Source organism: Crinia signifera, chromosome 7 (genome assembly GCF_055691185.1).
Source record: "Crinia signifera chromosome 7, ASM5569118v1, whole genome shotgun sequence".
NCBI classification, from domain to species: Eukaryota; Metazoa; Chordata; class Amphibia; order Anura; family Myobatrachidae; genus Crinia; species Crinia signifera.
In genome coordinates this window covers 71,821,109-71,840,201 of record NC_139223.1, presented here as the reverse complement: position 1 = coordinate 71,840,201, position 19,093 = coordinate 71,821,109, and the positions used below count along the sequence as shown (strand labels likewise).

The following is a 19,093-nucleotide window of genomic DNA, read 5'->3' as shown; positions in this document are numbered from 1 at the left end:
GAGTAACTCTACTTGGGGGGGCTGCAAACATGTTTTGGCAGGGGGGTGCATATTTAATAGTTACGCCACTGAGCTGGGAAATTACAGACTAACATATCACATGTGTGTATTGGTCCTCCCACTATGTATTTCTAAAGCACATCATAGTGCTCATGCATTGATATTTTCCTGAGGAGGGAGCGGAAGTTAGTTGCACTGAAGATTGTACAAGATCACATACAGTATGTCTTAAATAATTTAAATTAACAGTAATCATTAATAGCATGGTTAGTTGTGCTTTAATAATGAATAGACCATTTACAATGCACAAGGCTGGGTAGGTAGTCCGTAGATGTGAAGAGTTCCTGAAGAAACAAGACACCATAGAAGTCCTGGATGGGCGGTATCCATTCAAAAGAGCTTAAAGGTCAACATGCACCGGGTGAAGAAAATCCAAGATGCTGCGGAAGTCCTGGATGGGCGGCAGCCATGAAAAAGAGCTTAAATACCACAGCCCACCAGGTGAAGACAATGCAAAATGCCGTGGAAGTCTTGGGGACACAGTGTCCAGTTTTATTATTTTTACTTATTTTTTAAATTAGTTCATGCACATATGTATGCCTCTTCTGCTGTAGCTCTGCCCAAATTACCCACACCACAGCCCCACTCACATCTCCCAACTCCAAGGGTTCCTGCTCCTTTTTGCTTACATAAATAATACAGGGTACATGCACAAGAAGGCATTCCCATAAGATTCTGTCATTTATGTTGTTTATGAATCTGGGGGACACAGTGTATGTTGTAATAAGGGAACAAATAATGCAGAGGTCCTTCAGTTATGCACTGGATTGGGAGGGGGTATTGCAGGAAGGATGATATGGCCCAAAGCAGCAGCAGGGCTGCCAAGAGAAGCCAGACGGGTGAGAGTAGTAAAGCGGACATGCATTCAGTGGACACGGCCTCTATCGTTGGGTGCTGGAGTCATGTCTGTGCTGCTGCATTGATATTGTAACAATTATCCTCAAATCCCTGCTTTTTATATCCCCTGATAATGCAGCAAACCATTTTTCATCCCTGCAGTATCAGCCCAGACAGGGGGCACATAAGAGCTTAAGGAAGTGCAAGATGTCTTTATTTTGTAATTATTACAGTATTGCACAATTCTGTATTTTATGTCTCTCTGTCTCTATCACTCACTGTCTGTCTCTCTCCCCAAAACTGTCCCTTCTCTCTCTCCCCATCATTCTTTTGTCCTTATATCTCTTCTTGTTGCTGTTCCTCCTCTCTCCATGTACTTGTCCCTCCTTCTTTCTCTCCCCATCATTGTCCCTCCTTCCCTCTCTCCCCTTTGATGTCCCCCCTTCCCTCTCTTCCTATTGCTGTTCCTCCTCTCTGTCCCTGTTGCTGTCCCTCCTTCTCTCTCCCCATCACTGTGCGCCATTCCCTCTCTCCCCATCACTGTCCCTTTATATCTCTCTAACGTCGCTGTCCAACCTTCTCTCTCTCTCTCTCCCTGTTGCTTTCCTTCCTATCTCTCATTCTCCCCTTCACTGTATTCCCTTTTCTCTCTCCCCATTGCTGTCCCTCCTTCTATCTCTCTCCCTATTGCTGTCCCACTTCCCTTTCTCCCCATAGATGTCCCCCCTTCCCTCTCTCCCCATCACTGTCCCACCTTCTCTCTCTCTCCATTGCTTTCCCTCCTATCTCTCATTCTCCCATTCGCTGAACCTCCTTCTCTCTCTCTCTCCCCGCTGCTGTCCCTCCATCTCTCCCCATCACTTTTCCCATTGCTGTCTTTCCTTTCTCAACCCATCACTGTCTCTCCTCTCTCTACCCACCACTGCTGCTCCTCTCTTTCCATAACTGTCTCCATAACTGTCACCTTCCCTCAGCATCATTGACCCTCTTTCTCTCCCCATCACTGTCACCCTCTCTCCTGTCTCTGTCCCTTTCTCTTTCTCTCCCCATAGCTGACATCCTCTCCCCATTGCATCACTCTCTATTTCCCATTGCTGTCACCTTCTCTCCCTGTCGTTGTCCCTCCTCTCTCCCAATCCCTGTCCCTCTTTCTCTCTCCCCATCACTGTCACTTCTCTCCCCATTGCTGGCCCTCCCTCCCTTTCTCCCTATCATTTTTCCTTCTTCTTTCTCTTCCCAATGCTGTGTCTCCTTTATCTCCCTAACATTGTCCCAGGGGGGATTTTAGTATTTTGCTATGGGGCCCATGAAGTTCTTGTTACACCCCTGCCTACAGATACAGGTAACAGCTATACATGACCCAGCAGATAAGGTACCCTGTTAAGCCCTATTGTTGAAGCTGCCATGTACATTAACATTGTTTGGAATATGCTATCCTGGTAGTTAAAAACAGGAATGAAAGTTATTGCTAGATTTTTGTTGAACACAACACAAAGTAAGTGCATTGTCTTTCAATCCAGACAAATAGAATATACAATGAAATACTTCACATCAATAATAAAAAAATATACTTGGGACTGGAATCTGACCTTGTAACCAGCTTTTTAAGTGCATATAATTACTGTATTTTTTTGCATCCATTTGTACTGTATGTATAAATTGTGGAACAATGACAAGGGCAATATTTCCACCTATTACATGTTTTGATTGTTCCGTGTTTACATTTAGTTTATAAAGTGCAGGATGATTTTGCCAAGGTTACATACAAAGTTTGCAGATTGTCTCCATCCCTGTTCTGAATAAACAAAACATTAACTTGATCAACTGCGTTGCCAATGTCTTTCATCTTATAACCATTTATTTTGTAGCACAATGAATCTTATGGTTAAACATCCGAAGATACGTAGAATTCAACAACAGGAAATAACCAAGTGATTCATCAACTTAACTCATTATACATCTTGTTAATTTTTTTGTTGTTTTATTACTTCTGCAATAAATAAATTGAACAGCCAAACAGGCTTGGGTATTTTGAATTAAAAAATGAAAGTATTTTTTATTCACATTGGCTCTAGTGCTTGAGATACGGATTTTTCCACATACAGCTAGCATGTTAAACAGCCCTTCATGTCATGCCATGCTGTGGCATGATTCATTAATGCTGGGCATCTTTCCATGTGACTTTTTCCATTTCCATTTTTCCATTTTTACTTATTCGCAAAGTAATACATATAGGATTCAGGTGTGGTATAGCTCACAGACAGTCAGAAGGACCTAGGATGTGCATCGGCCACTTTTCACATTTTGGGTTTTGGGTTCTGATTACCTTCAGGTTTTGGGTTCTAATGGGTTTTGCCAAAACACCCCTTGGGGTTTTTGTTTTAAAAGCATAAAAACTGCTAAAATCGCAGAATATTTTTGTTTTGCTCCTATGCTATTATTAACCCCAGTAACATTAATTTTCACTCATTTCCAGTTAAGTCTGAACAACTCACATCTCACAATATTGTTTTTAGGGACAAAGGTTGCACTGAGGTAGCTGGATAACTATGCTAAGCCACACAAGTGTGCGGCACAAACACGTGGCTCATCTAGGAGTGGTACTGCAGCGGCAGACAGGATGGCAGATTGAAAACCTAGGCCCCAAAAAAGCCCCTATCTGGGTAATCATGTTTACCACCACCCAAGAAGCAGTGGACAATTGGTGCAGCAATGCAATAGCTGCAAAGGAGTGGAACCTTCTGACCACAGGCAATTACCAGCCGAGGAGCAGTGGCGATTGGTGCAGCAATGCAATAGCTGCAAAGGATTGGAACCGTCTGACCACAAGCGGCGACCAGCCGAAGAGCAGTGGGCGATTGGTGCAGCACTACGTTGGTCTGCGAGTGTGCTGTGTATCTGTTTTTATCAGTTTAATATCCAATAAGACCACTATCTGGCTTGATCGTTTTTACCACCAGCCAAGGAGCAGTGGGAGATTCGGCAGCCTTCTGCAGGCAGTGGCAGAAATGCACCTGTCACTTAGGCCATCTTCCGACGGCATCTGGTTGTGTGAAGCAGGGTGAGAGCGGCAGCAGCGGACTCCCGGAATAATATAGGGAATATACTTATCTGCATTACAGTGTCTGTGAATGTGACAGTCATGTACGTGTTATCTGTGCTTAAGTTACAGTGCCTACATTAACAACACTGCAGAATGGCTTCCTGGAGACACCTGTAACACCCTATCTAAGGCAGTAGATGCACCAGCAGAGAGGTATTATATGTAGTGACCAGCCGAGGGGCAGTGGGCGATTCGTGCAGCAATGCAATAGCTGCAAAGGGGTGGAACCTTCTGACCACAGGCGACGACCAGCCGAGGAGCAGTGGGTGATTGGTGCAGCAATGCAATAGCTGCAAAGGAGTGGAACCTTCTGATCACAGGCGGTGACCAGCCAAGGAGCAGTGGGTGGTTGGTGCAGCAATGCAATAGCGGCAAAGGGGTGGAACCTTCTGACCGCGGGCGGCGACCAGCCAAGGAGCAGTGGGCGGTTGGTGCAGCACTGAGTTGGTCTGCAAGTGTGCTGTGCTGTGTATCTGTTTTTACCAGTTGAATATTTAATAAGACCACTATCTGGCTTGATCGTGTTTACCACCAGGCGAGGAGCAGTGGGCGACTCTGCAGCCTTCTGCAGGCAGTGACAGAAACACTCCTGTCACTTAGGTCATCTTCCGACAGCATCTGGTTGTGTGATGCAGAGTGAGAGCGGCAGCAGAGGACTCCCAGAATAATATAGGGAATATAAGCATCTGCATTACAGTGTTTGTGAATGTGACAGTCATGTACGTGTTATCTGTGCTTAAGGTACAGTGCCTGCATTAACTACACTGCAGAATGGCTTCTGGGAGACACCTGCAACACCCTATCTAAGGCAGTAGATGGTCAGTCTGTGCCATTTCAGCTCAAATCTTCTGGAGTCTTGATTTATTCACAAGGCTGATTGATAATGAGCTCATTATTCCTGCTGGCAGGTTGGCTGGAGATGTCACAGGTGTGCTAATCACCTGAGTCCTTCTTAAGGCATTCTCCCCAGCAATGCAGAGCCGGTGATAGCTTCCTGTTTCCTGGTTTGCAATTTCCTGGGCTGGATTGTCTTGTTCTGCCAATAATCTTATCCTACTGCAGTCTGGGTCCAGTCATCCTGTGCCTTATGCAGGATTCTTCCTGGGACGTGCTGCTGCTACCTTTCCTTTGTGAGCCTGCTGACTCTCAAGCATCTGGGAACCACTACCTTCCATCTTATGCCCGGTGTCATGAGTAGTCTTAGGCTACGGTTAGGTCGCACAGTGGTGCATGTCAGTTGCCCAAGAGGAGGTTGGGCATTATTCCTCCAGTTTATTTATGTGGGGTTGTTCCCCTTTAAGTTGTGCTAGGAACAACTTGTCTGTGTGTGACAAGGTCGCCTGGTGTTTGGTTGCGACAGGGTCGCTTTACTGTTGTTTTGGTTGCGACAGAGTCGCAGTATTTTCATTATTATTTTCCATACTTGTGTCACTTCAGGGACTTGTACTTCTGCATTATCCTCTTTAGTCTGGGTTATTACTTTAGTCAGATTGTCCTCTTGGACCTATCCTTGGTGGTCATCGTGGGCTTGTCACCACCTAACACCTGGCTGCACTGGAGCTTGGGCGGGCCTAACTCACCCATTCAGATGTGGGGCTACAGGCGAAGCCTAGTATCCCGCAGTCCATGACCACCTGTCAGGGAGGTCTAAAAGAGTGTGCAGCTCCACCATACAGTCTGGGAGACGTTCAGTTACCTCAGTTACTCCCTAGATCGTAACACATAACGTAAAATAGGGACAGTTTGTACAGGGGCTTAAAAACTGCCTTTTTTCCTGCCAGTACAGGTAAGGACTGTCTGACATGTCTACTTGGATGCTGTCACCAAAGTAATCCTCCACCACTTTTTCAATGGTGACAGCATCCAATGCAGCGAGTGTTACGGTCCCCTTCAGATGACAGTCTGCTGACCAGCAGATCTTTGCACCTTTGTAGACTTGTGTCCACCGGAAACAGAGACACAACATAAGCTTTAAACCGAGGATCGAGCACGGTGGCCAGAATGTATTCCTCTGACTTTAACAGGCTGACCACCCTTGTATACTGGCAAAGCATATGGAGGGCTTCATCCACAAGAGAGACATGCTTTGCGGAATCGCAATGCTTTAGCTCCTCCTTTACTTTCTCCAGCTGCTTCTGCAACAGCCTGATCAGGGGAATCACCTGATTAATGCTGGCAGTGTCGGAACTGACTTCATGTGTGGCTAGTTCAAACGGCTGGAGAACCTTGCACAACACGGAAATCAGTCTCCACTGTGCTTGAATCAGGTTCAGCCCTGCTCCTCTGCCTATGTCGTAGGTGGCCATGTAGGCTTGAATGTCCTTTTACTGCTCCTCCAGCCTCTGCAGCATATAGAGGGTGGAGATCCAGCGCGTCACCACCTCCTTGTTTAAGCTGATGGCAGGGCAAGTTGAGGAGTTTGTGCTCCCACTCCAGCCTTCGGCAGGCAGTGGCAGAATGCCAAAAGTGTCCGCAAATTTTGCAGGCCACCGCAAGCATCTCCTTGACGCTGAATGAAATGCTGCACCACCAAATTTATTGTGTGGGCAAAACATGGCACGTGCTGGAAATTGCCAATGTGTAACGCCCTTACAATGTTACTGGTGTTTCTCTAAGAGGTTGTCGGCGTTGTGCTTCTTCCTGAAACTGTTGATACACAGCGTAGCCTGTCTTGGAAGTAGCTGGCATGTAGGAGATGCTGCTGCTATGTAAGATGATGCATCTACCCAGTGGGCTGTCACAGTCATATAGTCCTTAGTTTGCCCTGATCCACTTGTCCACATGTCCATAGTTAAGTGGACAGTGGGTACAGCCACATTTTCAGGGCACTGAGGACACTTTTTTCTGACGTCCCTGTACATCCTGGGTATCGCCTCCCTAGTGAAGTGGGATCTAGATGGAATTTGGTACCAGGGAAACAATACCTCCATCAACCATCCAAATCCCACTCCACTGATAGCGGATACCGGAAGCACGTCTAACACCAACATAGCTGTCAAGGCCGCAGTTATCCGCTTTGCCATAGGATGAATGCTGTCGTATTTTGTCCTCATGGCAAGCGACTGTTGGATGGTTAATTGCTTAGTGAAAGACGTAGCTGTCTTATGACTTTCCCTCTGGGATGATGACCAACTTTAAATTTCTAAAGGGGGGAGTAGTAGGGCTTGCATGGTCATGTGTAGTTGAACCACTAGTCATGAATACAGGCCAGGGCCTTAACCGTTCCTTGCAAATCTGTGTTGTAAATAGAACATTGGCAATTTTACGTTTCTCCTCCAATGATTTGAAAAAAAAATTTTTTTTTGGTCCACATTTTACTCAAATTTGGCTTTTCGGATTTTACATGCCCCATACTTTAACACTGAACATCAGCCTTGGCAGACGACATTTGATGCATATCATCGTCTATGTCATCATTACTACTTGCATTTGCAGCAGATTCCGAAGTAAGAGGAAGCGGCCCTTCATCTTTCCCTAATTGGTTTTCCATATCTTAGATCTCCATTATTTTTGTGGAGTTAAGCAATATATTACACCATCGGACAGCACCACTGGAGTGCTAGTATATACGGCAGTAGATGCATTAATAAAGAGGTATTATATATACGACAGTAAATTATGCCCCACCAGAAAGATATTATATATACGGTAGTAAATTAATTTGGCATCACCAAAAAGATATTATATATACGGTAGTAAATTAATTAGGCACCACCAGAAAGATATTATATATATGGTAGTAAACTAATTAGGCACCACCAGAAAGATATACGATAATAAATTAATTAGGCCCCACCAGAAAGATGTACGGTAGTAAATTAATTATGCACCACCAGAAAGATATACAGTAATAAATTAATTAGGCACCACCAGAAAGATGTATGGTAGTAAATTAATTATGCACCACAAGAAAGATATATGGTAGTAAATTAATTAGGCCCCACCAGAAAGATGTATGGTAGTAAATTAATTATGCACCACCAGAAAGATGGACGGTAGTAAATTAATTATGCACCACCAGAAAGATATATGGTAGTAAATTAATTAGGCTCCACCAGAAAGATGTACAGTAGTAAATTAATTAGGCACCACCAGAAAGATATACGGTAGAAAATTAATTAGGCCCCACCAAAAAGATGTACAGTAATAAATTAATTAGGCACCACCTGAAAGATGTACGGTGGAAAATTGCTTATTTGTAAAGGTAAAGGTTGCTTATGTGTAAAGAACTGGTATTTCTTTGAGAGTTTCCTGTAGCTGCAGTCCTAGGGATTCGGTCCTGTTTCCACTATATATATTGTAATATAATGATCTGTCAGCCTTCTGGAACCTATAGGATCCACGTGCTTATATTCTGTGTGCGACGCTGGCAATACTGTATAAGCATACAAAATACTAGGCTACATTTCATATACATGCATTACAAAATGTTTAACGCAACATAGTGCACGAAGAAATCTATGTGGACACATCTGTAAAGAATACCCTCAATTGTTTTATCTGTAATCAGTCTAGAATGTTCCCCTTTCATATATAAGGGATTGACCACTGTCAGTTGGCAGATGAGTAATTTGCATTTTGTTTGTTATTTTCTATAGCCAAGTATGTAGAAAATTAAAAGCCAATTTCGTAAAACTGATGTCTTATTCAGAATTAGCACCACAAAGTTACCCCAAACCTTCTATTGCCAAGTAAATTAGGTTTGATTTATGTAATCATTATGAATTTTGTTCCTTTACCAACCAGTCTGCCTTACCTATGCACTGGAGTATAAATGGCGCTAGTTGCCTAGTTACCCTTTTTTAGCTTTAAGGTATAGTTATTGTCAATATATATCGTTTTTTACTATTACTTTTGTAATTTTAGTTTGTATGCATTTACAGTATGTTCTATTGTTGTTGTTTTTTTTATACTTTTGTATATTCTTTATGTGCTGTTATGTTATAATACCAGGGAGAGCTGGTAGTAAAGGTGGACATCAATTGATGAAACATTCTGTGCCTTGCTTACAAAGGTGATGCTTTTTCCATTGATGATGAATTTGCACTTTATATTAACCAACTGATGGTTTCCATCCAATGTCTTTATGTGTCTGGATCCAATTCGGAGTTGTACACAAATCCAGGGTGAAATTTAATACAATGAGCGGTTCAGAAAGTGAGAGATTTGGTAAGAAATCTCCAGGTTTTTTTAAAGCGGCAATCATTTACACTGGTTTTGCAGTGTAAATGATTGCCACTTTAATAATTTGCCAAGGACTTTGAGCTCCATGTCCAAGAGAGGCAGATGGTAACTATACTAACCTGAGACACTCCTACCTTTCCAGGCGTACATAGGAATGGACAGTGGGATGATTTAGCTGTACTGAATTTTTTTTTCTTTTTTAAATGTACTAAGTCTGCATGTCATTTTATATATTGCTTAATTTTATCCAGTGCTATTTTACATCTAGTAGTACAATAAATGAAATAATACCTTTCAATTATCATTGCTTTTGTAAAGTCAATCCAATAATAATAATAATAATAATTATAATAATAATAATTATTATTATTATTATTATTATTATTATTATTATTATTATTATTATTATTATTATTATTATCCAATAATGTTGTAGTGGTATAATAAATGAATAATACCTTTCAATTATCATTGCTTTTGTAAAGTCAATTCAATCATTATGTGGACTAGCGCTGCTATTTGTAGTATTTGTAGGATTTATTAACAAAGTGATTGATAGTCAGGGAACACTTGGGGGAGGTAATGGGGTGTGGTGGCAAAAATGCAGGTGGTTTTTGGGGTGTGTTCTCAGCCTGTGTTTGAGATCTCAAATGCAGTAACAGTGGCTCCAGCATCTCACCAGGGCTGCTCAGAAATGTTGATAATCAACTGATCTGTCATTATATTTAGCCACTGGGATTTGCAAAGCAGCCTTGTGGGAGCAGCATTTCCATATCAATATTATTATTATTATTATTATTATTATTATTATTATTATTATTATTATTACTACTATTATAATTTTTAATATGATCATCACTGGTGGGTGCTTTCAGAGACAGCTTTGTACTAGAAGACACTGGGGCATATATTAAGCCTTAAAAATAGATAAATGTGAGGGTGATAAAGAGTGATAAATGTCCAGCCAATCAGCACATAACTGTCATTTTTCAAATACAGCCTCTAGCATGACAAGCTGATTGGCTGGATATTTATCACTCTTTCTCACCCTCTCATTTATCTAGTTTTAAGGCTTAATACATCGGCCCCACTGTAACTTGCCAAGGATTATGAGAAAGAAAAATCAGAACACATATGGAATACACTTACTGCATATCTTCATTGCAATAAGTTTTCATGCTATTAAATAACACGCACACAAATGTGTCTGGATTCCCATGCAGTACCTCATGTGATAACTGTTATGGAGTACCGCAGGACCGTTACTTACCAACAGCTTTGAGAGAAGCATACTTGTTAAGCTCTTTTCCAGGAGGCTGTTGCTGCTCATATGGGTTGGAAATCTGTCCCATAGTTGGAAAGGAATGTGGATGTGCCATCTGTGGAAGGTGTGGGGATGTTGGAACAGTATTATTCATCTTTGAAGTATCTGCAGAGAAAAATAAATAGTTTAATTAGACACCTAGCCTCCTGTAACTTCAAAAATATAGTACTGTACTTTAACTACTTTACAAATAACAGTTCTGTAATATAATATCAAAGAAGCGGATTTCACTAAAAAGCAGATTACCCATACAGATCATTAGATGCTTTTTCAGATCTCCTATTGTAGGGACATAATTTGCTATTTCTTAAAGAGGACCTGGCACCAGTATAATAGCATAGTATATACAGTAGCATGTGGCAAACCAGAAGACCACTTACAGGGGTTGGCCAGAAAATCCATTGTTCACCCATTCCTGGACTGGATCACTGTATTTTTACTGCTGGCTGGTCCCTCCACCAGGACCAGCCATTGTACTCTATGCAGCTGTGAATCCTGTTGATAGATTTCTCTCTCTACTGACGCCCCCAACCAGAGACCTCTTTATCCTGCTCTGCTACTTAGGCCGAGTACAGACTAGAATGACGGACAATCGGCACCATGATTGGGATGGATTCCCTTTGCCTCGGACCAAGCGAGATTGGCCATACACACTGTGAAATTCTATGAATGATGGAACAATATCTTGTCCTGTCCTTCATTTAACTGCACCACATTGTACACCTTATCTTCTAATTGACCATGCAGCACAGACAGCCAGAAGATATTGTAAATGACCCACATGACCCACAGGAGCATTTAATTGGCCATACACATGATTTGCACAATATGTCGTCCCGATTTGCCTAGTAATGTATTGTGCTAGTATCATACTAATGTGTACCCGGCCTTATGCAACCAGTAAGACTGGCAGACAGGGGAGCCTACCTCTGCAGCACTCTTGGGAGCCGTGGGGGGGGGGGGGGGGGGGTACTAATTTAATGATGGCATGAGTTGCCCTTCTGGCAAAAGTTTGTATTGTAAAATGGAAGGGGGGGGGGATAGGGGAAAAAAAGCAAGTAGGACATGGAGTATGGAAAACATGATCAGGTAGAGTTAATCCACATGTTATTTGCACACTAAAAATGTGTATACTATATAAAAACTATGTTTTAACAGTTTTGATGAGATTGGTATTTATTGAAACTCATTTATGATACATACTTAATAATATATGACATATTATGCCATTTTGATCAGTGCTGGGATACCTTCTTAACGCATTTGCCCTTTTATCCAAAATATTTTTATTGATGTACCATGGCCCTTATTCTGGTTCACTTGCAGAGGCAAATTCTTTCTCAAAACAAACCATGTGCACTGCAGGGGGCAGATGTAACATGTGCAGAGAGATTTTGATTGGGTGAGTTATTTTGTTTCTGTGCAGGGAAAATACTGGCTGCTTTATTTTTACACTGCAATATACTGTAGATCTCACTTTGAAGTAAAGCCCCACCTAAATCTAATTCTCTCTGCACCAGTTACTTCTGCCCCAATTTGCCTTTGCGAGTGAACCAGAATAAGGGCCCATGTGTACTTGATAATACTGACATAACAAAAGAAATCAGATTTCATACATACATCTGGGTAATTATACGTACAAGAAGCGTGTCATAAAATGATTATATAGAGGATATATAGAAATACTTAACCAAATAACACAGTTGACAGCAATAATCAGAGTACTCACATAAGAAAAGTTACAGAACAGACTTCAAAGTAATTATGCAGGAACACTGTCATGTACTGATTATACAGGGAATATGTAAAAATATCTGGCTGGATATTACAGTATTCTCTAATGTATAAAGCATCAAGCAGTAATTCTATACAATAGCAATGCAGAAGAATCAAACAAAAAGAAAAAACAGCCAAACATAGCCACTCTGCAGTGAAAGAGGTGCACAGATCGGCAAGCGCCTCTCCTACTCTGCAGACTATAGGCCCTGATCGGATGCGATACATCGCTGGTGCTAAAAAGCATCCGCCATGTGCTGCTGCTGGGTCCGATCCCATGTATAATCTACAGAATCAGATCCGATGGGCACGGGTGAGACTCTCTTGCTAGCAGCAGCTGATAATTCTTTTAGCACCTGTAAGGTACTATTTGTATTGATGATCCTCATGGTGGTGGCGTTTATTTATGGTGGCTTCCTGTGACTATTGGCAGATACACACTAGATGTGTGCAAATACTAATACAATGTTGTTCACGACTTCCCATGAACCCCATGGAACTGTAGGACAAGCTATATAGTGCCAATGGCCACATGCAGTAATATGCTGTTGTTGATGATATCCTCAGATTAAGCTGCATGTACAGAGGACAGAAGGGGGTGCAGTCAAATTACCGACAGTCAAAATCGTTATTGTTAAAACACTGACATGCATTATGCCGACATGGTCGAAATGTTGAAATGGTTTAAATGACGATAGGTCAAAATGTACAAATGAGTTTTTCATGATTTTATTTTTGAAACCAACTTGTTCATACTTTACCATCCCAGTGGACAAGGAGTGGGAATATAATAGTGTGCCATGAGAAGTGAGGCACTGTGCCCGAAGCAGGCAAGGGGAAGGGGTAAACTTATACGGTGTCCATGTCGTCCTATCTAGAAGATAATATAGAATCTAATTGGGTGCTACGGGCAACATCACACCTTCAGTAGAACTCCCATCTTACTAAATTGACCCCACAATGTCTAGTCAGTGAAAAAAGGTCAATAAATAGAAGGTTGAAAGTGCTCAATGTTGATAGGTGTAAATGGCCAACACAGAAATGTTGGTGTGTTTAAGCCTAACGCAGGGGGGGGGGGGGGTTCTGAGTACCCAGAAACACCCCCCCCCCCTCTCCCAAGAATCTAATGGCCCTAGTCTGAAAGCTGAGGGTCCCCTCTTTCCATGGGTACAAGAAATTAAAAAATCTCACTCCACTATACACCCCTCCTCTGCACATTAAACTTCCTCTACCACCCTGGAAGTTACGCATCAGGGTCCCTTCATTCAGCCCAATGCCCCCTTCTCCCACCCCATCTCCCACCATCTGTGCAGTAAAGGGATAATTAGTGGAAATTACTGATCCAGGCCCTACACGCTGAGCGGTTGCGGGACATCAAAGCTTCCGCTCATAGCACCCCCTAGTGCTGGAGGATCGGTAGGGGCCCCAATTCATTGCTATGCCCAGGGGTCTACACTGCTGTTAAATATATATATACTGTATATTTCGAAAGTGGGGGGAGTGTGGTCCTTTGTCTGCGCTGGTGTGTGAGCTGCACTTCTACTGTACCTAGCTGTTAATATAGGTACCAGGTGGAGAATATGGAAAGAAGAGAAGATAGAGGTGCGTTATGTATATTTCACCACTTCTGTACATTAATAATCATACAGTGGTACATACAATTTGTATTTATTCTGTTTTTTTACAAAGACAAAGATTCAATAAAAGCAAATTCGAACAAAATTCAATGGGTTGACCCCCATTCAGACACACTTCATTCGAGTGAATATCAATAGATCCGACTTCAAAGAGCAAACTTCTTTTTAAAAAAAAAAAACCTACGCGTTTCGTCTTCATCAGGGGTAAATAGGGATCCAATCTGAATAGTACCATAAGACTAGATTTCTTCTAACAGTAGTTGATTAAAAAGATTGCTGACCCCGTCAGTCTTAATAAAACCTCTGTCCTGCAGAGGTGTAGGACTTCAATAAGCCCAAATTTCTGCCGGTGATTGCTTGGAATAGCACAAAACTGCTCAAAGACAGGGGTCTCTTCCACGTATGTGCTGTTATATACACGTTTTGGAAAAAGCATACAATCAACTCCTGTGGGTGTGCAGCGCAGTGTGCAGTGCAGTCGCTGCACACCCACAGGAGTTAGATGTATGCTTTTTCCAAAACATGGGTTATTTTGCATGATCAATCTACACCTTTGTTCGGAATCATTATGAATTACAACGATCCACCAACTATCTCTGTAAACCATTCATAACAAATGTATTTTAAACCATTTTATTGTACGAAATAAATTTTGTATTTTTACAATTGTGGATTGGTGATATCACCTTCTGAGTGCACCTCTACACCTTCTTCTCTCTCTCTATATATATATATATATATTTATATATATTATTATTTATATACATTTGGTCTATCTATAATACTTTAACTGACTCGGCATATACTGGGTCACCTAAGTGTCCATCTCCATGCTTTGCTCCACCCCTCTCTGGAAACCCCTTCTGAAAATCCTGCGTTTGCCCCTGTTACTGGTGCCTATATCTAAACACCACATTCTATAGATTAACCAAAACCATCCCCATTGGTGCCCTAACCATTATTAAGAAGTCTTTCCTTAACCCCCTCACTAGTGCCTAACTCTAAAAAGGTTGCAAAAACAAGCGTTGACCATTTCCTTGTTGACATTTTAAATAAGTCAAACTTTTGTCAATGTTGACCTAATGGATTGACCTTTTGATTGTCAACCTAGACATTGACATTCAACTGGATACCATATTATCTGCCACATTATTAGGAACAAGCAAAACAACATATGTCTTACAAAAAAATACAATTGCCCCCAGGGCTATTTTATTAGCCCTGTTAACCAAAAGCAGGGCTACAGTGGCTGAAGACACACGCTGCTTCCACGTTTTAAGGTAGAATATGTTTTTATTGGGCAAAACTTCAATCTAGTGCCCCCAAAAGCGCACACTACCACTAATGCCCACTTTCTCCCCCCTTAAGTGACACTGTGGAGGTAGCATCTTAGAAGTTCCACATCCACCATCTGTATTAAGTACAACAAGGATGTTGTGATCGAAAGACTCTTTGGGTCTCCATTTTTTCCTCATTAAATTGTTTAGCAGTGATCTTATCATTCAGCAGACTCTCTATAATCATGACATTATAACTGTAGAGAAACAAAAATATAATTTCTTCTCGCTGTTCGGGAAAAAGTTTTATGATAAGACCTATAAAAGATGGATGTGAAAATCATAGTATGTCTAAGCACTTTAAAGAGAAACACGGCTGCTCTATTGATCATCTGGCAAGTTTTAAAGTGGTAGAACAAGTAACAGACGGAACCTTTACAAAAACAGATGAGATGAAATGTATGTTTGATCTAAAAACTAAACCCAGCAGGTTTAAATTTAGGTTTTGAGTCACCATTTTTTTTTTTTAATCCAAATACATCTAGAACATTAAAAAAAAAAAATCCAAACCAGTAGAAAAGGGGAAAGGTAATAGTGTTATACAGATCTCTTTCTTTAAGATATTGAGATGGTTAATGTTAATTCTATAAAATATACGTGAAAAAAATGGTTCCCTGAGCAATATTAGAACAAGTATAGAATATAAGGGTTTATTTACTAAGATGGGAGTTCTGTTTCAGATGGGAAATTACAGGGGCAACCAATCAGAATATACTTATTATTTATTTAGCACTTTATAGAAGACGATAGATAGAATAGGATTGGTTGCTATGGGTAACATCCCATCTTCATAGTACTCCCATCTTAGTAAATAAACCCCCTAGAATGTGACGTCAGATAAGAACCACTTGGTCCATCTAGTCTGCCCATTACGCACCTGGAGTCATTTTCTTTAGGAGCCATTTAATCTCCAGTACCAATTAAGGCCATAGTTGGGCCCATATATTTGGAGAGAAGAGCACGCAAAGACGGACGTTCTAAATGCACACGGTGTGTTACATGTAATTAAATGATAGCGGTGACAAATTTATGCACCCGTTTTCTGGAAAACCGTACACCATCCACCATGTACTCACCTGTACATCTAAATATGTTGTGTACCAGCCTGAACATCCGACCTCCGACTTGGACACCTTCCCGGCGGCGGGGAACGGGGTTGCATGTGATACATCACATACAGAAGGACACTCGCAAGTCATTAAGGGCCAGATGTATCAAACTTCAAAAGCGATAAAGTGGAGAATGATAAACAATCAGCTTCTACCTGTCATGTCTGAAGCTCAGCCTGTAATATGGCAGGTAGGAGCTGATTGGCTGGCTGTTTATCACTCTCCACTTTATCACTTTTTGAAGCTTGATACATTCTTAGTGTGATTAGACAGGTTTGTCATACTGTAGGTCATTTTAAAGCATGACTGAATAACGTACATAAATCAGTATTTCTATAAGCTCTACACTCAGCTCCATGGGAGGGTAGCCCTAAAAGCAAACTGAAAAAAAACATCTTCACCAATCAAAAGAAGCAATTGGTTTACATTATAGAAAGACATTCAGTTATGTAAAATACTGTGATACAACCATAGCTGCCTCCCCTCCTGCATTCTGCAGGAGACTCCCTGATATAGCAGCAATCTCCCTCTCTCCCTCATTAGTCTAGCAATCTCCCTCTCTCCCTCATTAGTCTAGCAATTTCCCTCATGTCACATAGCCCACATTACACTGTTACATCTTTGGGAAAAAAAAAGGAATTAGAGATAGATACATTTACATTGAATCATCAGCACCATTTACCAGCACTTTAGCAAGTATAGTCCTCTTACTAACTGCTTTGGGGTTCATCTACATTTGGATATAAGTCATTTTACAAGATTCCTCTCAGATGTAGCAGTACACACCCACGCCCAGGTGCCATGTTCACAATCTCTTTTCACAATCTCTCCATATATGGAACTATACACGCCCTTTGGGTGGAGCATGACATGCCCCCTCAGTGAGGCGCTTTGCAAAATTCTACTACCAACTATAATCTCACTGAAACTTGTTTTCAAAAGTAGGCAAGTATGGATACAACCTGCCAACCAGTGAACAAAGCACTTCATGATCTTACTGTACAACAATATTACCTTCTAGTTACAATTATAAGAAAACACCAATACAACTGCTGACATTCATACTAGTACAGTTATAGTATGTATTTATATATATATATATATATATATATATATATACTGCTGTCATGCTGACTTCATATAACAAAAATATTGTTTCCATGAAATCAGAATTACAGTCGTTCCTGTGGACCTGGGTCCTGATTCTGGTTCCCTCGCAAAAGCAAATTCTCTCTATTGGTTGGACAAAACCAAGTGCACTGCAGGGAAGTGGGGAGGGGGGGGGGGGGCAGATGTGCAAAGAGAGTCAGAATATGTTTCTGTGCAGAGTAAAGTACAAACCGCACCGAAATCTAATTCTCTATTAGACCCATGGTATAGAAGTATGCTGTGGCATAGCTAGTTCTTTATAGCATCATTCCATTTAATATGATAGCTAACATACACATTATCAGGTGTGGATAATACAGCTTAGAAACTGGTCACCAGAATTACATCTTCTTTGCCAAGATAGGGCCTGATTCAGACCTGTTCCCTAGGCTGCGTATACTCACAGCCTAGCAAACAGGGAAATGCCGCCACTGCTCCGAATGACCCCCCCTCTCCCGCCGTCCCAGAGTCCGCTCACTAGCATGCAAGTGGATGTGATCACATACATATCCACTCGCATGTGGCCGAATGGAAGAGAAATCATTTGATGGTCGAATGATTTCTCTTCGAGTTCGCTAATAAAAGTCAGTCAAGACTGACTTTGATTTTGGCCGGAGATGGCGCTGACATCATGTGACATCAGCTGCTCGCCCCAAGCAGGCCCATTGAGTGTGAAACTTGCTGAAGCTGGTCGCTCCCGGGGTTGCTCATGTGCAAACCACGAACATCGGGGACATGGCTGTATTTGGCAGATAATCAACAGGTCTGAATTGGCTCCATAGTGGGTATAACTGTTCACAAAATCCCTAGTTATCTATGTAATCATAAACAAAGGGTTGACACAAGTAAAAGGTTGACATGGTTGACACATGAAAAGATTTTTCATGCTTTACATTCCTCATGAACTTTGATTGGGAAAGGCAAAATGCTCTGAACCCAACAGTAGCAAAGTAAGGCACCATGCCCAAAGCATGGCTATTGAAGCAAGCCATGTGAGGGTACTCGCTACTCTATTTGGGGGGTCCATGTCGACAAGTGTCAAGATTGACACCCGAAAAAATGTGAAAAACCCATGTCAACCTTTGTCATGTTTCTCACTCTTTTTCTGTCAACCTTTTGCTTGTATCAACCCTTTGTCAATGTTGATCTGTTCCATGTTGACCTTGCGCCTTTCCAACTTTTGGGGTCTAGCTATTGAATATCATCCCTATGATCCACACCCATAGCCATCAGTTTGGGTATTCACTGTACACTAGCCACTAGAAGCTACCCAATCTTTAGGAGCTGAAGATCAGACTCACACTCTTTACAAATGGACGTAACAGGCATCTTTCTTTGTAAAATTGAAACAAAGTGGTGTTTTCTTTATTACTACCAAAAAAAAAAATCAGGCTTATCGTCAACAATTATTAGATACATTTTGATAAATAGGCCCCAGTTTTGGGGCCTATTTATCAAAAGGTATAAATAGGGTTCTGTGGGGCTGATAGTTGTAAAATTGGCCTCAGTAGTCAACACCATCTTTGGATGGAGTTAGTTACTGTAGCCTATAGTATACAGATCACACATATTACCAG

At 41.5% G+C, this 19,093-nt stretch overlaps 1 protein-coding gene across 3 annotated transcripts in view; it reads right to left on the bottom strand.

The window, feature by feature from the left end:
- The window catches only part of SHISA9 (shisa family member 9), a 384,122-nt gene that overhangs the window by 29,366 nt on the left and 335,663 nt on the right, over positions 1 to 19,093 (bottom strand). For all 3 annotated transcript variants that reach the window (XM_083153318.1, XM_083153319.1, XM_083153320.1), the window contains one exon: positions 10,455 to 10,613. In XM_083153318.1, the coding sequence (XP_083009444.1) occupies positions 10,455 to 10,613 (159 nt within the window). The remainder of the gene's footprint in view (positions 1 to 10,454; positions 10,614 to 19,093) is intronic.